Source organism: Lygodium microphyllum, chromosome 9, assembly GCF_053477565.2.
Source record: "Lygodium microphyllum isolate KBCC chromosome 9, Lygodium_microphyllum_v1.1.10, whole genome shotgun sequence".
Lineage (NCBI taxonomy): Eukaryota > Viridiplantae > Streptophyta > Polypodiopsida > Schizaeales > Lygodiaceae > Lygodium > Lygodium microphyllum.
In genome coordinates, this window is record NC_141143.1 from 108,719,222 (window position 1) to 108,742,344 (window position 23,123).

The 23,123-nt window shown below is 40.2% G+C and overlaps 1 protein-coding gene across 17 annotated transcripts in view; it reads left to right on the forward strand.

Moving 5' to 3' along the window:
- The first annotated feature begins 11,184 nt into the window (after nucleotides 1-11,184).
- Nucleotides 11,185-23,123, forward strand: part of LOC148031411 (uncharacterized) — a 218,112-nt gene continuing 206,173 nt past the window's right edge. For 9 of the 17 annotated variants that reach the window (XR_015691894.1, XR_015691893.1, XM_087684948.1 and 6 more), the window contains exon 1: nucleotides 11,185-11,593. Coding sequence is in view for 15 of the 17 variants with exons in the window: in XM_087684948.1 (XP_087541074.1) it covers nucleotides 11,192-11,593 (402 nt within the window). In the remaining 2 variants the exon portion in view is untranslated. The remainder of the gene's footprint in view (nucleotides 11,594-23,123) is intronic. The other 8 variants (XM_087684939.1, XM_087684938.1, XM_087684941.1 and 5 more) reach the window with 3 other exon arrangements.

The window sequence follows — 23,123 nt, forward strand, 5'->3', positions numbered from 1 at the left end:
CAAGCACTGATGCCGGGGAGTCAAGCAATGCTCGAGAAGGTTGCAAGAGTGTTGGGAAGTCGAGGAGGAGCAGGGAAATGCCGGGGAGCAAATCAGCCCAACCCCCTAAAAATGTGCCGAAAATTGTGCTGGCTGTTTCTTAGGGGCTGGGGTTCTTCAATAGCCCTTGGGGGCACTTGGCAATGTCGAGGGGGCTCCAATGCAGTTCGAAAAGAAGCCGATGAAGGTCTAAAAGCTCGGGGAGAAGGCAGGAGATCAAACATACCTGCAAAGGAAGGTGTCATGGCTGCCATTGAAGCTCGAGTTGAAGCTCTTTAAATCTAGGCTGAAGAGAATGCCGGGCAACCTCCAATACCTTTGCTCTAATACCAATTGAAAGGGAAGTGGAACCCAGGAGGAAGAAGCTTGGTGGTGAGAGCTATGGCGGATGGAGAGCGAGAGTCAAGAAAGTGAGAGACTCAAAAGTGGGAACTCCAACAACCACAATGTGTGGCCAGGCCTCCTTTTATTCAAATTGTCACTATAAGAATAAATAATAAGTGACTATGACGATGCCCGCCACCTGCAGTGTGCAGTGGTGAGTACTGTCAGTGTAGTAATACATAGGCGGCTAGGCGGAGGCACTTTTACCCCCAACACAAAATTGCTATGGTAAGTCTGCCTAGCTAAGCATACTATGGACCCTTTCTTATATTATCCTGTTTATGCGCTCAACCATACCATATGGGATGTATGGGGTAGCCAACTGACGTACTTAATATCCCTCTCATCGCAAAACTACTCAAAGGCTTTAGAGACATACTCACCCCCATTATCTAACCATAGGCATTTCATCTTGTATTCAAACTAGTTCTCAACCAATGCAAGCTAATGCTAAAAGGTAGCCAAAACATCATATTTCAATGCCCAAACCTTATGTGAGTAATCATCAATCAATGTGACAAAGTACTTCATGCCTCCTAATGACTTACAGGGCATAGATCCATAGACATCGAAATGAACAAGAACCAAAGGCTCACCCATGCACAAAGTGCTAGACTTCTTACGCGTACTACATGTCTGCCTACCATACAAACAATGATCGCATGACTCAAAATACTTATAGTCAAGGGAGGGAAGATACTGCAAATGAGTAAGCATTTTCATTCCCTTTAAGGACATGTGCCCAAGGCAACAATGTGCCAAAGAGATACATGTGGAACTAAAGCCACAAACAAAACATGATCTATGGATCTAAATACAACCAAGGGATATAAAGTGCTTGAACAAGGTTCCCACATGTGATTTTCCAAGAAGAATCCCCAAAGAAAACAAAGTAACCCTCATCATCTAGTGTGCTAGTAGAGATAAGACCATTTGTGAGAGTGCAAAAAGATTGAATTTTTGACAGATTTTTGTTGTTTTTGAGGTCTGAATGGTTGATTTTTGATGGATTTTGAGTGATGTTTGGTTGTTTTTGAAAGTTTTTGAGAGTGTTTTGGATTATATTTATTATTTTTTGGAAGCTCATGATGATTCTTAGTGGAAATATGAAGCTCTATGATGTTCTGATAGGTTTTGTTGAGGTTTTAATTGGTTATGATACCTCCTGTTTAGCTTCTGTTTTGTTCTAGTTTTCTTCTCTATGAAGCATGGATTGATGATTGATAAAGGTTGAGGTCTTTTGAAAGCGTATTGAATAGTTTTTGATAGTTTGGAATGGTTTTAGTGTGAGTTATGAGAATCTATTGTTCTCTTATGACCTTCTGTAACCCTCTGTAAACTTTCTGTAGAGGCTCTGTCTTTGTTCTGTCTCTGCTCTATTTCTGTTTTATTCTGTTCTGTAGATCTTCTATAAGTGTTCTATAGAATGTATGTGTGACTTTGGAAAAGTTTTCTAACTTTTGGAAAGGATGAATCTAAGTTCAAAAGAGCTAAAATAAATGGAAGAAGTAGCTATTGAAGACTGAAGAGAAGACTGAAGTGACAGTGACAGTAGTGAGCTATGAAGAGACACTGCTGTGGCTCTAGTGCCCTTTCATATCAGACATACCTCTTGGGAGGTGCATCCATGACCTAAGAAGGATTATTAAGTGTCATTTTTTAGTATTGTAGTGAGGAGATGATATACTAGAGAGAGAGAGAGAGAGAGAGAGAGAGAGAGAGAGAGAGAGAGAGAGAGAGAGAGAGAGAGAGAGAGAGAAGAGAGAGAGAGAGAGAGAGAATCAGAGATAGTCAATTCTATCAAAACAATGTATCTTTCTATGAGAGATTGAAAGAGAAAACTATGAAAACATTGAAGATGAATACTATGTGATTGATTTCCATTCAAAAATAGTGTATTCTTTTATGTTCCTTGTTCTATCAATGGATTCTATGAAGATATTGAATATTATGGTTGATTCTATCAAATCCGTGGGAGATATCTACAATGATGCTGTATGAAGAATTGTTGTTTTCCTTATTTTGGTCATCAAAAGAATGAAATAAAAGCTTGTTGATGTTACAAGATAGATTTTCTTGTAGTAGAAACCCATTTTCCTTGGTGTTCCTCTTGGGGCTCCATGTTTTTGAGCTAGTACATTTCGAATATTATGCAAAGTAAACATATTGCTTGAACCAAACTATGGCCAAATATCACCAATACCAACTATTTGCAATGCCAAGTCATTCCCCAAACAATAAATCCTATCATACTTTAATAGGAGTGGAACCACTCATTAGGAGGGGTCACTTGAAAGGAATCCCCTGAATTCATCAATCAACACTAAGTAAAACCAGGCGAGGTATCTATGCCTCATCTAAAGAAGAAGCTGCAAGTATGTAATCATCATCAGAGTCATATTGATGCACTACATTGATCTCTTTGATCTTAACATTGGACTTAGCAGGGACAATGCTATGATCATCAGACTTGTCCTATGCTTTTGAAACTCACTCAAATGTTGAGAAACACTGGTACCTTCCTTCATACAAAGGTCCATAAGCTGCTTTAGCCAATATATCTAAGAAGCAGGGCTTTTCTTATCATAGAGATTATGGATTTTCTCCCAAAGATCCCGTGCAGACTGCCCATATGTGACAACATAATAAACATGCTTATTGAGAGACTGGATAATCATGGACCTACAAAACTCATCTAAGTCATCCCATACGTCCTGATCTTGACTTTCATACTTAATGGTCTTGCATTTGATCGACCTAATGTGAGATTTCTACACCAAAAGCCATATTTGGGTCTTCTAATAGCTATAATTGCTACCATCCAACTTTTCATTGTTAAAGATGATGGCATCATCATTTGAATGATTAGTCATACTACAAGAAAAAAGAGGCACTATAGACCAAATAGGTTGCCATAATACCTGCAAACAACCCCAAAACCACTACTAAGACAAGTTGAAAACAAGAGGCATGGACCAAATCATGAGCCATCCACAAACTATGAACAAAATAACATCAAATGTAGGGGACTACTCTCATAAATAATACAATAGTTTGCAATTATAGCACGTTGGAAATGAGGTACAGTAGAAATAAATCAATGCCAAACAGGAGCAATCACTGATACAAAACAACCTATAGTACATGAGCAGAAGTTGAAGTAGCTCAAGCTCAACTGTAAATAAAATCCAAAGCTCAATGTAACATCCAAGTGTAAAGTAAGTGGCTCTCACTAGAACAAAATTCAGATGCCAAATGAGTAAACAAAGTTCAAATACTCATGTGAGTGGCATCCAAGCATCCAAGATACATCAAGTACATAGCTAGAGCATAAGACCCAATAAAGGCTTCAAGCTCGTAAGGTCATAGACCTTTGAAGCATCCAATGAAGTAACTTACAACCAATGTCAAACGTCCTAAGCTCAAATGCATTCAATAGCATAACCAAGAATAGAGCTTTAATGTCATGCACCAATACATCCTATAGAATGCCCAAATAGCATGAAAGAGCATTAGGCATAGACTGTCCCTGTCAAAAGCTTGCTATCCACCACTATATGTACAACAGTAAAATGACAGTCAAGACTAAGTAAATGTGAACTTAATATGACTCCATTAGGTTTACTAGCTACTTCTACAACTTGCCTATAGCCATCCTCATCATTTGAGAATGGCAAGTCAATGGTTGCCAACACATGCATCCAATCATGCTCATCCTCATAACAAGGAATATACTTAATTAAGGGTCCATATTCACACTTTCCTTGTGAGTCACCATTTAGTATTGTAGAGATAACATCAAGGTCAGCTAGTGAGGTTTTCCAAGTGTTCATCTCTACTCGAATAGCTTCCATTCTGTTGCCCAAGAATATCAGGCCATTACCTCAATCCTCTATGACTCGAGCATTTCTCATCCATGGTTTACCTAATAAAATATCATAGTCCACTCATGACTTTGAAGTTAGCTAAGAATTGGATTCTTGCTATCTTTAGAGGCCAATCTTTTAGCACTCTAAATGGTTTGACTTTCATTCTATTCGCTAAGTGTAACGATAAAAAGTGTAGTTTCCACTGGTAGGTTTCCCCAAGCTTGCAGAACTATGTAGCTAAGCACACTAGCTCCTGCTCCTATGTCCACAATTCCTTTCCATGTGGTACCACCTAATGCAACAACAAATAAGATTGCATGCATTTTTGTACCCTCCCAAAAGGCATTCACTTGTAGAGATTTAGATAATGGGTTCAGAGTTAAGCTTGGTATGTGCATCTTTGCATCATGGTTTGGCAAGTAGGGCCTTTCTACCCACTACTTAAACACTTTCCATAGCATGGATTTTTGCCTAAGCAATTCTCCTAATGGCAAGATTATAGGAGTTGATATCAGTATCATGAGCAAATTGCCAACCTTTTCTTTTTCTTCTAACTCAAGGCCTTTCTGCCAATACTCTTGGGTAGTTTGCCTATCCATGGCATCTAGATTCTACTTGTGTGGTGCTGCATGGGGTGTTGATGTGCCTCTTGATCTCAAGTGCATAGGGGAGACTGGTAGACTCACGCTACAGAGCTCATTAATCTCATCCTCCATGATAGGCTTTGCATCTTGCAAGTGCGCTTGAGCTTCTTTCACCCACTCTTTGACTTTGTCCACAACTTCTAATTGGTGTTCCACTATCTTAAAAGTAAATGTTTCTGCCTCCACGTCCATAACCTATCAGGTGATTTGAGGCTGTTCACTTCTCAATGTTGGGTTTCTTGGTTTATTTACGTGGTCCCAAGGGTTTTGCAAGTGTCCTACTTGTAGGTTCATTTCTTAACTTAAATCCCCTTAAGTGTATTCCTTGTTAATTAGATCACTTCACAAGTTTATGCTTACTTGCACACTTGGATGGTGCAATGCAAGGTGAGCCGTGCACAATTAGGCAGCTTTCAACTTTTCTCATGCACCTAAGTGCCTACAATGTAATGTGTAAGCTTTAAATTATTCACACATACACCTTGCCAGTTAGTTGTTGCAGCTCTTTTACGCAAGTTGAGATCACACCTAGCAATCAAATTTGATCCTCTATGGGGTCCTGATGGGTGGTCTGCCACCCGGGTAGTTAAATAGTTCTTTATTGGAAAGTAAATTATAAGTGACTGGCTGATTTGGTCAATTCTTGGGCCAATTAGGGTAAATTTCAGTGTTGATCAACTCTATGGTCACACTTGCAGGTCTAGGATCCAGCTAGAGTCACCCGGTAATTAGCTCACAGCCTTTGGTATGTTTGGGGCCTAGATGGTCCCTAAAAATATATTCTGAATCAGGTTTTTTGCAAATTCGGACATCGAATTTGTAGGTTTTTGTTCGTTCGAGTCCCAAACTCAGTTGTCCAAGTGGTCAGTTTGGACTGTCCTAGTGGTAAGATCGAACTCAAATAGAGGTGCCCATCCGAGTCCAAGAGGGTGTGTCCAAATAGACGATTTGGCCATCCGAGACCGTCTAAGTGAGAGTTGTCAAAGGGGACTTTTAGGTCTCCGAGTGGACCAATTCAGTCATCCGATTGGGACCATCTAAGTCCAAGTGAGAGTTGTCCAAGAGAATGAAAACAATTCAATTGTCTGAGGGGCTGGTTAGGGCTCCCATCCGAGGCCTTTAGCACCATTCGAGTGGTGGACACATCAAATAACAAAAAATGATTACAAATGCCTTAATAAATCACATGTGCACCCGACTATGATCATGTCCTTATTCTTCAATCAGTAATAAGGAAGGTTATGAGCATACCTTCAATCAGTAATAAATCACATGCATCATATTATGGAATAATAACCGTCTTATAAGATGAAAAGCAACGTTTAGGACGAACGGCTTGCCTGCAAGAAGCTCCCCTTGCCTAGATATCACCTTGAAAAATGCAATGTTTCTATTCCTATTTCCACTTGGCCATGGCGTCTAGGGTGGCAACATCTATCTTAGTGAATATATCAAGATGCGTGCATCAACCTTATTCCCTATGTACACCTTACACAAGCCTTACATCCTGATTCTATATCAGCTAAAATAGGTCGTCTTGATTGTGAATAGCACAAGCACAACTTGTCTACAAAGGGATATCGACAACTATAGGTGTGCAAACAATAATACTTCCAATGAGGAGGTTGTCAGGCACATCCTCCATTATAGTGCTTCTGCTTCAATACTAGGATCCCCATCTTGGCACCGACATAAACTTGAAGGACCTTATCATAATGGTTGGCGTATGGGTCATACCTCATTTTTTCCTTACGTGCACTACAAACGAGGTCACCAATACAAGACAAGTCGAGATCAACAAGTTGGAATGCATTACAAAGAAATTCAATCTTGAATCCTCATGGAAAGAATGTCCCATCGAGTGCACCATCTTCTTCCACACCAAGTTCCTCCTCTTCTTCAACAAATATATTCTTGGCAGAGCTGCTTGCATTGGGCACGTCCAACACCATGTCATTAGGTATGAGATCCAACATAGGGGCTTCTTACATGCACATGTGATCCTATGATTACATGAGGAAGACATTACTAATACGACAAATGAGATATGCACGTACATTCCATCCAACAATGATCGGTGTAGTTTGACAAGAAAACTAAGAGCCCTCATCATGGCAAAGCAAATTTATAGTTGCCGTCGTGCCTGCTACATAAGCAAAAGCAAGGGCCATGGTAAATGCAAGTGTGGATTTCTGTATGCCATATGTGATGATCTAGAGCCAACAATAGACCTTGAAACTCAACGATAGATCTACTACCATCCTGGAGATGAGCATCGAAATGTTGTGCCATATCACCTAATGTTACTACTCCTTTGGGGAGTGCACATGAATATTCAACGAGTAATAAACTCTTTCATCTCTTAGTACATGCTCAAGTACGCAATGACGATAGAGCCAATCGAAAAGTTAAATATCCAAACAGAAGATGTCAAGAGACTGGGGCTGCAAGACTTGGACTCAAACAAGCAAAAAGTAAATTTTGCAACCCAATATCACCCCCATTGAAGTAGGATTAAATTGCATGTAGACCTCGATAGGCACAAAAAGCGAGTTTATCAAGTATATCGATAGCTTCTCTGCACAAATACGACAATAAAAGCTCACAAGGATAGAAAATATCATCGTGCACAATGTAGACCTTTACTGTGCTCAGCCATCGAGCTTAGAGCATATAACATTCTATCACTACCACAAAAACTACAACATTATCAAAACCACCACTACATCTGATCTCAGACCCACTGTGCATGACACTTATGGCTATACCATGGAGCAACATAGTAGATTGGTACGATTCACCAATTTTTACCAAAGCCACCAAACTAAAGGTTTCTTCTTTAACACATTACTGTAACAAACAAGCTTTAAGTTAGAGAGCGAACTAATAAGCGTTGAGAACTTGACACAATCATATTACATTGAGTGCCAACCCCGTGGTCTCATGGCCAATGAGGAAGACCTCAAAATGTTCATTACAAACTACACGCAACTAATGAAAGAGAAGCTTTGCTTGTCTCGGACAGAACCCACCAACTAATGAACATGATCATTCAAAAGATCCCTTTTATCAAAGACAACCCAATGATATTCACGGTGCCTCCAACAACTTTTGACAATGAAAGTAGTGTTGCATCAATACAAATAAAGATATTATAGCTCACGAAAGAGTTCTAAATAATTTATGATAGTATTCTAACAATATAATAACAAGTTGTCTACAACCACCTCATTGATGTGACATACAGAGATACCAGTACATGCACAATAATATCTAGTACAGTTGCAAGAGATAAACAAATGCTACATTGCGATAAGAGAAGTTGACACAATCATCATTGATGAGATGTCCATGTTAACAATGATAATGTTTGATATAATAGTGTGCTAGATAGTGAGCATTTGCCAAGGCTCTCTACTTAGTCCATTTAGCACAAGAAGCTCATGATACTATTTGGTGATCTTGCACAGTTACCGCCTATCTGCAACCATCAAACTGAGTTCAGCAAACAATGTTACATCACCTCCTCATCGTACTAGGCACATGGAAAGCAACATGCTCTCCAAACCTCAACACACATGCAACCTACCATTCCTACAGTTTCTACAAGTGATCAAGCATCATTGTCCAACAAAGCAAGAGATACATGAATACTAACATTAGTGTGCATGATTGATAAGAAGAATGTCCTAAATTTTGTTGATCAAAAAACAACAATCATATACATACACAAAGAAGATGTTCACAACTTCAACAAGTAGATTCTACACAAATACTACACAGTTGAACAAATCCACACCATCAAAGTTTAGACGAATGCAAACGACGAGCCAACATTGCAAACTTGGTTACATAACAAGAACTTCCACAATATAGAGAAGATAATAGTTGGAGTGACTACAATGATAACTAAGAACATTGGCCTCACCATAGGTGCAGTAAATGGTGCGATGTGTAAGATCAACCATATTGATACATCAAATGACAAAATGATATTTGGAATCCATATCACAATCTAGTCAATGAACCAACATCTCACCCTATGGTGCAGTAACCATCAATGCAAGGCACTGAATAGCAAGTGGTACCATAAATCCATGTTCTCATTGACACTTGCATATGCAATCATTGGTCACAAATCACAATGAGCCACAATCAACCAAAAAGTACTTCTATATATAAGAAGTGTATTTGTGCACAGACTAGGAGTCTATGTAATACTCTCTCGCATAACTGAAAGAAGAATTTCACATGTCATCGACCTTCTAGATCTATCTGCCTTCACTTTGACACCTTTCCTGACACCATGACTCAAGTAGAGAAACAACACAGCTCAATAAAAAACAAACAAAGATTAAATACAACACATTCCATCACACAACAATCTTATACTCTTCTTGTAGCAAGTAATAAAGCAATCTTCTGAACCTTCTTTCAAACATTGTTTGTTAATATACTAATGCGTTTTTCTATTTTTCTTCTCCTACTAATAGATTTATTAACATACTAATGTGTTTTTTTCATTTTCTCCTTTATAGATACACATAATTCGTCAAGGTAAAGATGACTCCGAATGAGGTACACACAATTCAAACAATACCTAGTATATATAAAAATACAAACATATTACTTTACCTAACCACATTGATCCATGCATGCAGATATTCTAGCTATACATTTAAAACCACAAGAACACCAATTGCCAGATCGAGAACCGTGTTGTAAATACACATAATCGTAAGAACATAATGACAAACTAGATAAGAATGGCAAATGTCATTGGGCAAAAGCTATCGACATACATGAATGGCTTCGCAATATATAACAACCTCCAAAAACTAATAAGCCGCATCCACTTAAATTCTTGATGACAAATGACGTCTTGCATCAGATGACAAGATCACAATTGGTACACAACCTTCTACAAACTTTGCAGCCTTCATTTTTATTTGAAACAACGATGCTAACTCATATGCACTTAAGATACAAGACTCCTCAAAGACATACTCAACAAATTGAACTTGAGTACGAAGACTTGGTTAACAATCCACTATGAACAAGCACGGCCCAAGTACTTTTGGACACAAGAACAAATGACATTGAAAATACCCAATTGAGCTGTTGCATTATGGATTGAACATCTCGCTCAACCAATTGGTAGAAGTCATGAAAAAAGAAGGCAAGGACATACTAGAAGATTGCATGAAAAAGAACCACAAAAATCACTATTGTGACAATCCTGCAATAATAATTGCGAAGATCACATGCCTATTGAGCAAAGAGGTCTACACTTAGAAACACAGTTCCAATTCTGATCCATTCAACAACATAATCTATGTAATAGGCAAGTTCTCAAACATGACTTCTTCTCAAACATTAAAAAAAATTAACAATATCAACTTTTCTCGTCGCATAAATATAGATAGAAGCAAACCAAGAAGAAACCAAACTTTTGCTAGTACCAAACTTGTAGTCTCAACCCCTACAAGTCCTACCATGAGCTCAAGTACTTCCATTAAAAAAATTTAACAATATCAACTTTTCTCGTCGCATAAATATAGATAGAAGCAAACCAAGAAGAAACCAAACTTTTGCTAGTACCAAACTTGTAGTCTCAATCCCTACAAGTCCTGCCATGAGCTCAAGTACTTCCATATCATTCGGTACTGTCAACCAAAACCCATGAGCCAGTCCAAAAGCACCAATGCAGAGACACAAAAGCAAGCACTTCATCTATAGCATAAGATGTAAGAAGAATGACAAGTACGTATGATAGACAATCAACATTGAGAAAAGAATCCAATAATACCGAAGAAATCCATCAAGAAAATGAAAAAAAAACATAGAAACATTTCGAGGATAACTTTGAGGTTAACATAGAAGCAATAATTGATACCATAGATAAGACTAGGAATTTTGAGCAGGCCACTATACAAAAGAAAAATGCAACTGTGAGAGGGTACAACCTATACAAACATTGAGCAAGATGTAAAAAGTATTATTTTTTGAAGAGAAAAAATCTCATTCAATATAATTAAAAAATATGAATGTTTAAACCCATAATTATTGACTCGAACTATATAAATATACATATTCTCCTTTCAAAATTCTTTATATATTAAAAAATATTAAATTTTATTTACAATGTACTTTATTCTAAAACATGTTACATGTTTAAACACCATCAATAAAACTACTACAAAACAAACATCCAAGAATTGCATATGGAACTTCCTACTCCTCTACTTAGCTGAAATGTGTGAACTTAGTTTTGGAAATTTCAATAGCGAAGGATCACGATATGGAAGACCGAGACGCCATTGTCGAACTCTAGCATGTAATGGAGCGATAAGGGAACAAGCCATGGCGAGCCTGGACGTTGGTAGCGTCTACCACCAGCGTACCGTTGCGCGTTTGCCTTCTCCATTTTCGCAAACGACATGGACGAGACGAAAGGTCTTCAGCACCGGCCTTTCCAGACCTCCGGCATTCCTCCTTCTTTCTGCGGCCTGTCTGAGCGAACGAGATAGCCCCGGTAGTCGCAGCACGAAGATCCAAAAGTTTGAACGGGAAAGTTCAGAAAAGAAGCAGTCCGTTCATTTCATAGGCATTGGAGGATCTGGCATTTCTGCTCTCGCTTTTCATGCTCTAAAACAGGTACCTGCGTCACCTCCACCATTGCTTTTTAATTCCGCAACGACATCCTCAGCTGCATTGATCGAGCGCGAGATACCTTCTGAGACAGCGGGCAACATCTGTTAGTCGAAAGGCCGTTTGATCATTTGAAACCTTCCATTCTGGCTTAAGCAGTTTTCAAACCTGGCAAGGCTAGCAGAGCTTCAACAGAAGTCGTTACAAGATGGAATATAGAACTATGCACGATTGGATATCTGTAAAGTGCTCTATTTCATAAAGGCTGACGTACACTTTTGAATAGTTTGGAATCCTCGTTTGAATTCGTACAGCTAAACTTGAGTCGTGACAATGCTCATAACGTTATTGCCCTGCATTCGCTGTAGGTTAGTTCTATTATATGCTCGTAGATATTCTCCAATGCTTTGCCGGAGCTCCTTTTGCTTTTACTGAAAAGAATATAGTACTAGTGAAAACAATGTACTTCTCATGCCTTGAATGGATGAACGTGCACTAGAGTATCCTTTATCTACAACTGCTGGTGGTTACTGTGAGTGGATGCTCGAGGTGCTCTCCATGGCCTCATTGATGAAATCATCAACTGTTTTGCCTTAAATGGATGAACGTGCACTAGGGTGTCCTTTTTCTACAAATGATGGAAGTTACTATAGGTGGATGCTCGATGCACTCTCCAAGGCTTCATTGATGAAATAGTTTGCTCTTTTTTGAGCAGAGCATCTATTTTCTAGCGTTCCTATGAATTTTGTACAATTCAGCAGCAAAACTGCACAAGCATTAGTGATGCAAATTATCTTCTAGTTTTGAATGAATTTGATTAACTCGTTTGAATAATCAGACATTCGTAATCTTGAGCTACTTGAGTTTACCCCACAAGGGAAACTTTGTCTCAACCCCACAAGGATTGATCCGAAACATGAACCTAATTTAAATGCTAAAGTTTCCTATTAGCTATCTAGTATCGGCTTTTGGGTGACAGCATTGCTATCATCTCTCAAACCAAAGCGAACCATTTGCCGCACTTGGTTCAAAGAGCCTAAGAAATGAGCCAGAGCATTGCATATCAACCCTCTACTCGTAGGGTAAAATCTTAGCTTTGGCCTCCTAAAATGGCACTAGTTGGATTTTATCGATGACACGCTAAGATAATCAATGTTTAGCTTTCCCTAGATTGCCTAAACTAACTCTTATATTGTGATGGAAGCCTCTCGGCAAACTGAATCCACCTGCCCGTTTTCCTCTAGGGTTTTCTTTAGTTCGCTAATTATTCCTAGCATGATTTAATTTGATATATAGTAATCAACTTTCTTAGTTAGCCCTCTAAAATGATATTCCTTCATGTAAATTAGGCATAGACATAAATATAATTTCAATCAGTCCTTTGCAAACAATTACAAGCAGTTTATTTTATGGCATCTTCTCCAAGGTGCAATGCTGTATTGGCATTCTATCCCTTACATTGGGACCCGTACCCAAAGTACTTGGATACTCGAGCATGGGCACAATCCACCAATCTGCCCTTATCTAGTACTAGGGCTTTTTCGAAAGACCACCCTATGCTCGTAGGGATTAGGCTGGTTCTTAACGACCAATGAATTTACAATCAGAGCCCCCCTTGCATCCCCATTGTCTCCTAGCCTAACGTCCTCCCTATTGGAGAGACCTCTTGCATCCGAAGCTAGTCCTAGCACCCGTTGTAGACAAATCTAGCCCCTTGGTAAAGGGCTCTGCCATTAGCCTTGGGTAAGACCTATGGTGTTTCCAAGTCTGCTCTTGTGGACACAACATCTCTTTTTTTGAAATTCACAAACAAGGCAATTAGTCTATTCTCAATTAGAAACTCATCTTTTTCCAAGAAACAAGCATATCTTAAAACATTTTATTACAACCAAAATAGTTTCAGATGTTATAATCCACGATTTATTTCTCCTTAAGTCCAATTGTATAAATAATATGCAATAGTCTTCCTATTGTTAGGATGTGATATCCCTCAAATCGTCTTCATATTTTCAAAGATTATAACCTTTTCATTAAATGATGCATCACTTTAACATGCAACACCTTAACATACATGAGCAAGGCATCTATGTTTACTCCTAGTAGTTATGATTTTAAAGAGAAAATCCTAACTAGTTCCTAACAAATGATTTCATTTCCATATTCTAAGGACCTTGTAAGTTTGAATTCCCTCCTAAATATGCAATAATTCAAGGATAGATAAGGACAGATAGAGACTACTCTTTACCCTTCATTATTGCAAGTAGTAACAATAGCCGACTAATCAATCAATCAATCAATCAACTTTATCAAAATTACTTTAAATCTATCCAATGGCACATGAGTAGAAGTTGGTGTAGATGGGGCCTTGTTTACACGTGCAATCTCTTGTTTTGGTCTAGCTCTCCGCCGCTTTGGGACCATCGTAGCGAGCGAACTTCTTTAGCTCGTTCTTTGCTCTCTCTCCTTGAATTCTTGTAGCACCTCCAAATTCTTGTGTCTTGAAGTAAGATTGGGTGAGGCAAATAGCATTCTCAGAATTCAGCAAAGCAAGGGAGTTTTTGGGAGGAAAGAATAACCCAACTACTATCTTTTGTGCTATTCTCCTCTCTTTCCACTCTCTCTTTTCCCTATCTCTTTCTAACTCCCTCTCTTCTAACAGTTCTCCCTTGTTTTCTCTCTAACTCCCTCTTCCTCTTAACTCCTTTTCTATCACTATCTCCTACTACCTCTTCTCTTTCTCTCTTTCACATATACTCTCTCTCTCTCTCTCTCTCTCTCTCTCTCTCTCTCTTCAAACTACCTCTTCCTCTTTCTCCCTTCTTTCTCTACCTCACCCTCTCTTTTTCTTAATTCCCCCTCTCTTCTCCTCACTATCTACCCTTTTTCTCCCTTTCCTCTCTATAACTCACCTCTATATTATTTCACTCTTTCTCCTCTCTCTCTCTCCCCCTTTCTCTATTACTCTCACACACACACACACACACACATTCTCTCTCTTCCCCCCCTCTCTACTCCCTATTCTCTCACTATATTTCCCTTCCCTCTATGTGTGTGTGTGTCAGCCAGCATCTCACAAAGAATAGTGGGCTTAAGCCTTAGTAGCAATGGTCTTTATATAACCTTTGGCTAACTCTGCCCTCATCAAACTTTGCTCCTTGTGTTCGATAATCCAATGGGAGGTTTTACTTTGCAAAGGTGGCAGTGTGCTTTGTTGCATCTGCATGCAGGTTTTGGTGTGAGATCTGATGAGATGGTGATAACATAAGTGGCATTGTTGTGATGATGTAGATGCTATGATATAGACGGATGATGAGGCAGGGAGAGACAATAATTCCAATGATGGTTATGCAGGTAGCGGTTGTTTTTTAAAAGAGAGATTGAAGAGAATAGAATTAGATGTATCTCTTAATGAGCAATGAAGAGTGTTGATGGAGAACCAATCGATCAATTCTCCTTCCCCAATGAATCCAAATCTTCAATGCATGCTATGGTGTTACTCCTTTGCCAAGATTATGTAGTGACCAGGAGACACGAAGATCGAGACAGTAGATATTTCTTAGGCGTGGAGTGACAGAGAGTATGAGAGAGCAAAGCAGAGAGTGCATAATTTTAGGTACAATGACAAGAGTATACCTTTAGGTTTTTAGATAGATATATATGTGTAAGTACAAGTGCTAAGGGTGTGTCCACACCTGAGCACATTTATTCCCATCTAAAGGCAATGTGCCTTAAGAGGAGAAAAGAATCAGCTAAGTCTAGGTATGTACAAAGTTGAAATACATATATCTATCCAACTCCCATCATTTGTCGGCAATGAGCAAACCGCTATGTTGGAAGATCCTTCGTGAGAAGGCCTGCAAGATTATCATTTGTATACACTTTGACAAGCTCAATGCTCTTGCTGTTAAGTACATCTCTAATGAAGTGGTACTTCACCTGTATGTGCTTTGTCTTTGCATGAAAGACAGGATTCCATGTTAGCATGATAGCACTCTGACTATCACAATGGAGAATAGGTAACTCTATGATGCCAAGCTCCCCCACTAGACGTGAAAGCCATAAAGCCTCCTTGCATGCCTCAGTGAGAGCCACATACTTTGCCTCTGTAGTAGACAATGCAACACACTTTTGTAGCTTGGAGATCCAAGAGATTGCTCCTCCTGTGAAAGTAAACACATACCCAGATGTGGACTTCTTGCAATCTGCATGAGCAGCATAGTCTGCATCTGCAAAGCCAACAACAGATGCCTTCTGCTTCCCAAAGCAGATGCACAACTCCTTTGTGTCTTTGAGACATCTCATAATACCTTTCATTGCTTTCCGATGCTTCTTGCCAGGGTTTGCTATGTATTTGCTAACCACTCCCATTGCAAAGGCAATGTCAGGATGTGTAGCAACTATAGCATACATCAAACTGCCAACAGCTGAAGCATATGGTATCTTGGCCATTTTAGCCTTCTCATCATTAGATGTAGGGCTGTCCTCTGCACCAAGTTTCACATATGGAGGCAATGGAACCCCAATTGTTTTTTCCCCCCTCCATACTGAAACTGTCACAGGGACGTGAAATTTTGAGATGCTTTAATCTTGCTAGTAACATTTGATTAAGTTATTAATCAAATGTGCAAGGTTGTTTAGCACATGTGATGCACATGGCAATTATTTCATGGGAACGGGCCAAGGACCCCGAGGATGCAGTGAGTGTTAAAGGCAAAAGTTGTGTTAAGTTATGCCAATTGGGATTTGGTGGTTAGTTGGTGCCAGGTTGGACCCTAGGACAATTGTTTGGCCATTAAGTGTCAGTGGTGACACTAGGGACTAGCATTAATTAATTAATTAATGCTAGTTTAAGGGTCAACAGAGGTTGGGAACCACTCCAAGTTGCAAATGGCCTAGCCAATTTCATTACAGATGGGCATGTTTAATTTTGGGCAGGGTCAAAAGGGCTGAAATTAATTTTCAAAATTAATTAATTCTGAAAAATTAATTTAATGGCTGAAAATGCATTAGGAAGGCTGCCACTTGGCAAAAATTTCCCATGCAACTAGGGAGAAGGTTGTTGGAGGGTGGTGGAAGTTGAATTGCAGCCATTCTGAGCTTGGTAGAGGGAGAGGAGGTGATCAGATTTGGCTCTGAGAGATAGGGGGCAATAGGTTTTCTCGAGATCTGACAATCTATATCCCATTTCACCCTTGTCACCATATCCTAGGAAAATGCATTTATAGGACTTTGGCTCAAGTTTGTTGCGTTTTTCTTTACGAATGTGCACAAAAGCCTTGTAGCCAAACACTTTTAGATGTGCATATGAAGGTGGCTTACCCGACCACACTTCTTGGGGAACTCCCCTCCCCAAAGACCTGTTTGGTGACCGATTAATTAAGTGAATGGCTGTCATAACAACCTTTGCCAAAAAACCATGGGGTAATGTAGTATGAGACAGCATCGTACGGACCTTATCCTGTATGGTTCAATTCATACGCTCTGCAACTCCATTTTGGGGTGGATTATGAGGGGCAGTGAGCTCCCTCTTTATCCCTTTGTTGTCACAAAATGCTTGAAAGGCCTTGGACACATATTCCCCACCATTGTCAGAGTGAAGACACTTAAGTGTCTTATCTGTCTGATTTTCAGCCAATGCCAAGAATTTTTAAAACTTGTCAAGCACTTCATCCTTGCTATGAATAGGATAAACCCATACCTTTCGTATAGCATCATCGACAAAGGTGACAAAATATTTCTTTCTCCCTAAAGATAATCCTAGCATTTGACATACATCCAAATGTACTAACTCTAGAGGAGAAGATTTCAAAGAAAGAGACTTTTTATGAGACGTGTATGCATGTTTACCATAAATACAATAATTACAATGCCCAAAATCAGCATAACGAAGACAAGGCAAGTAACCCAAATGAGAAAGCACTTTCATTCCTGTTTGACTCGTGTCCCAATTGGCCATGCCACAAAGAAACACTTGGCTGCTCGCTTACGACAACAACATGATCACTCATACTAGATACATGGAGAGGATACAAAGTATCACTTTTACAATCTCTGGCAATCACTCTAGATCCCTTACAGATCTTCCATTTTCCATCACCAAAGGTGGTATGAAAACCATCATCATCTAGCTGCCCTGTGCTAATCAAGCTCTCTTTGAGCTGGGGTACATGTTGTACATGTTGAAGTGTAAAGACAGAGCCATGCTAAAACTGCAAGTGCACACTGCCAATACCTGCAATGTCACATGCATAGTTGTCCACAATATGGACAACACCATGTCGACCCCTTGCATAGGCAGAGAACCACTCAGGATGAGGGGTGACATGAAAGGAAGCACTTGAATCGAGAATCTAGGTATGCATGTCATCATCTGTATCTGCAAGTAAAGCATGTGCACCAAAGTGTGAAGAGACAAAGAGTACGTCACTCCCACTATCACTGTCATGAGTGACTACATTCACCTCTTCAATTTTGACAGTGCTCTTCTTAGGCTGAATGTCTTTTTTCTCTTCCTTGTCATCTGTCTTCTTGCCCTTTCCTTTCTCTTTCTTCCATTTGTAGCAGTCACGTTTAAAGTGACCCTTCCTGCCACGATATATTCAACATCTTTGCCACGTGATTTACTGCGTCCCTTGCTATCATATTTGCCTTTCTGCTATGATGTGCCCCTAGTATGCAAAGCACTGGAAGACTTACTGGATGCATTGTTTTGCCGATTCATTTCTTCCATGAGTAGAGTACTCTCTACATCAGCATACAAAAGGATCACATTAGAATTGCTCATAGCAGTCCTGAATGTATCCCACCTCTCTGGTAGAGTGCAAAGCAAGAAAGTAGCCTTAAATTCCTCATCAATCATGAACTTCAAGGCAACCAGCTGGCTAAAAATGGAGTTAAACTCACTCAAGTGAGTAGACATTGCTGTACCCTCTTTCATACGCAAATCCATAAGCTTTTTCAGCTAATACACTTTGCTTGCAGCACTCTTCTGTGCATATAGTTCTTCTAGTCTAGTCCAAATAGCATATGCAGAATCCAAACCTTCAATGTCGAACAACAAGGCATCAGAAATCGATAGCTTGATGGTTGAGCATGCAAGCTCATTTAACTCATCCCAATCATCCTGTTTCATTTCTGCGGGCTTTGCCCCTTTGGTTTTAATCGGCTTTTGCCTGTTTCTTTTGCAACAGGATATTGTAGCATTGTTTTTGCCAATCTGCAAAGTTATGTGCTCCTTCAAGCTTCTTTATATGCATGAGATTACTGGTGTCACTGCTGCCAGCCATGATTTTCAGCCCAAATGTGACTAAAAAACAGCAAATGCAGGCCCAAAACTGTCATCCAAGTGACCAAGATACAAACAAGTACCAACTAGCAATAAATGACCACGTAGAAGCACAGAGTTCAGATCTGTAATTAAATTTTCAGAAGCACCAAACCATGTGCTACAGCATTCCACAATTGATTACAGCTGTTTCAAGGGCATATGCATCACATCACATGAGAAATCCCAAATTTTAGTTACAATTTCTGTTGTACTTGTACCCACGGGCATAAAATTTGACACGCACGGTCAAAAGCCCCAAAATTTTTGTGCTCAAAGCGTCAACCATACATCTGCATTTTCTCTGTCATGCATAGAACAGGCCAATTTTGCCAAAATAGAGAAATTTCAGCAAAACCCCCAAATTTTAGTGACCAATCTGTCCCAATTGCATTAATACATGTTCCTAAGCGCATAAAACGGGCAAAATTAGCAAAATTTCACAAAATTTTGCAAAAACCCCAAATTTCTCGGGTCCAAATGTGAACCAATGTCAGCCAATCTGACTTAGCTGAACAGAATTTCACCAATATGGTAAAAGCCCCAAATTTTATGGGTCCAATGTTGATTCACTCAGATGAACAAAATTCCAATAATTTTGGCGAAATCCCCAATTCAAATGCACACAATGTGTGCAATTTTTGACACAGATGCCTCAATTTTGCATGAATAGCACTTAGTCTAGAGAAGCCCCAAATTTTTGGGCCAAGATTGCACAAATCTGGCCTTTTGTGCCTCTACGCATGAAACCCTGTCAGAGGAAAAAGAGGATAAAATAGATTTTTTTTTTGAAAGATGTGACGGGGGTCCATTGACCTCGTGTAGGTCGCCACCTGGTCGTTGCGTGTGTCTACTTGCCACGAGCCCGTCATGCGACTGCTGCCCGATGGTCGCACTAGCGCATGGTCGTTGGCGCCTGGTTGCGTTGATCACGTTTGCATGGTGGTTGCCCCGTCCCGTCCTTGGCACGTCCCGCTGGTCCCTATCTGTTGAGCACCAACAGCCGTTGCCTACAGGAAGCGTATCCTGTCGCACGCCACCTGGTCTATGTCTGATAGTCAACCCTCCCGTCGACTGTCAGTTTGCTGCCCACCGAGAGCTCGCCTGTCAGCTGCCCTGTCACGCCTGTAGCAACTGTCGCCCACGAACTCACGACCTGAGCTTGCTCTTTAGCTCCTACTCAAACTCGGAGAAGTACGAACGCCTCAAGTGCAGCTCTAATACCAGTTTGTAGTGACTGGGAGACATGAAGATCGAGATAGTAGGTATTCCTTAGGTGAGGAGTTACAGAGAGAGTGCGAGAGAGCAGAGCAGAGAGTGTGCACGATTTTAGGTACAATGACGAGAGTGTACCTTTAGGTTTTTAGATAGATATATATGTGTAAGTACAAGTACTAAGGGTGTGTTGACACCTGAGTATATTTAAAGGCACGAGGGCCTTTATTCCCAATAGATTAATCATTGTTTTGATGAAATCTTTGATTCTTTGAGTGGTCTTGAGTGCCATTTGCTGTCCACTATTGTCCATAATAGAAGTCAGCTCCAATTCTTGATGGAATGAATCAATGTGTCAGAATTGGAGCAACAATGGAAGCATGAACATATGCTGTAATAAACTGCTGAAACACAAGACAAAAGAGAAAGGGAAAGAAAGAACACTGAAGAACACAATACAGATGAGAACTCGGATGTATCCTCGAGAAATGGAATCCATATATCCAACATGAGACAATCGCATACAACAACGAGTCACTAGCTGCATGGGCACTGGCACTGGCTTCTCTCTCCATGGAGTCTCCACACGTGTGATGGTAGATGAGTGAATGAGTGAGGAGGAGCTTGAATATATAGAACAAAAATATGTCCTTAATATGATCAGGTTGGCCAGTAATAAATACTAAATATAACCAAAATGAAGACCATAAAAATGCCTAAAATATCCTAAATAATGTCCCCAGTCTTTGCATGCACAGACTCACACATGAGGTGACATATCTGCTAACATCCTCTCTCAGATTATGGGTGATTTGATACAATACAATGGTACAATGATAATGAATCACAAACCATACAACATAGAACCACCAAGTAGAACCATGGATACCCAAGCAGTGGTTTGATCAAGCCACCACTAAGGTGTCTTAGAGAGAACTTGATGTCGAGGTCAATCGTACCAACTCTTGAAACTAGAGAAGATCATAGCATATCTGTGTCTATGCTAATGTCTCTCAATAGCATACATGACCATCCTATCAAAAATGCCTCTGGAACATACGTGACCATGGATTCCCCGCCGCCTTTGGCCAAACTGCCAAAGTGTCCCCTTATGTGAGCTCAAGACTAGGAGCCAAGCCCGCTCTCTATCAAATAAACAACCCATCATGAACTTGGATGTCAATCCTAGCTCCAGGATTTGAACCTGCCAGATTTCGATCAATGCGTCAGGGAAGTCCCTCTCTAGATCTTGTGCGTCTGTATAGATGTATAGATGAGGGGCGGTTGCCCCATCTCACCACCCTCTCACACTCCCTCTAGCACTTGAGAGTCATGAGGGATGCCGTCATTACCACCACTAGAAAGCAGTTGAGGAAGGGGCCATCAATTCCTTCCCGCGATCTGAAGAAGCTGATTCTTTCCGTGCCTTGGACTTCTCCTTGGTCGGAGGATTGGAGTCTAAGTCTGAGGCAGATGATGACTCGTCGGAGGAGTTCACATCTCACATCGTCTTGTTCTCCTACTTCTTCTTGGAAGCCACTAACTCTTTGTAGCCCTTCTATAAATGACCTTTCTTCCCACAGTGGTAACATTGGGTCTTCGACTTCTTCTGCTTTGAATCCCTCTCTGAAGCTACAAGAGTCTCACTCGAACCTGATGAAAGCCTCCCCTGTAACAGCAATGATGCCTCATGCTCAAGCAGCATGGAGGTCATATGTGTAAAATTGACAGGAGTTGATGATGTCTCCACCCTCAAAGCATTTACCACTCCATCGAATATCAAAGGGAGTTTCGAGAGTACGAGTCCAATCAAAGTGCATTTGCCAAAGTTGGTCTTGGATTTGGGTCACACGAAGTAGAAAAGACTGGATAGTATCTTTGGCCTTGAATGAAATTTGTTGGAGCTGTCCATAAAGAGTAATTGACCTCATGGTGAAAGGTGCCGCGTACAGTAGTTGCAACTTCGTCCATACTTTAGAAGATGTCCTGCTAGAGGTAATTGCTGGTAGGACTTCTTTGGAAATACACCGAAGCAAGGCCAAGTAAGCACAAGCATTGTTTGAATCCCATGTAAGCACCGCTTCCTCATGGTTGTCTTCATCAAAATCAATTGGAATAGGAGAAGGTAGTTGAGCACGTTCAATAGCTCTTCAAACCACGTACCATAATCGCTTCTGTATAAACCAAGCCTTTATTACAATACTCCATGTAAGATAATCAGGTCCATGTAACTTATCATCAGTGGATGTGCACGAAGGAGCCATCGGTTGAGGATTTAGAAGAGAAATAGAGAAAAGAAGGTATTTGGAGAGGGAACACAGCCAAACCACAAGCACAGACTAGAGAAAATGAGAGTTCACATGTAGTATTTACCAAAATCTGACCAAAACAAGAAGAAATCTATTGCGAAAAGGTAAAAAATCTAGCTAGAAACAGCAAAAACGGCTAGAGAATGCAGTTGCCCTATCAAAAGGAGATGCAAAGACACCAAAATGCAGGTTGGAACCGACACGCAGGCAGTAGAGGGGCTAAAGTAGGCTGTATGGATGCTGACGTCAACAAAAACATAAGTAAATCATGCCGCGTGGTTGGAGCAGCAGTCACCTGATTAGCAATGGTCAAAACAGTCCTGAAATCAGCAAAGAAAACACAACAGGAGCATAGAACCTGAAATTTGATACCTGTAAGAAGTGGGGCAGCAATGGAAGCGTAAACATATGCTGTAATAAACTGCTGAAACACAAGACAAGAGAAAGGGAAAGAAAGAGATGAGAACTCAAATGTATGCTCAGGAAATAGAATCCATATATCCAACACGAGGCTATCACATACAATAGTGAGTCACTTGTTGCATGGGCACCGGCATTGGTTCCTTTCTCCACGGAGTCTCCACACATGTGATGGTAGATGAGTGATTGAGTGAGGAGGAGGAGCCTGAATATATAGGAGAAAAATATGTCCTCAATATGATCAAGTTTGCTAGCAATAAATGCTAAA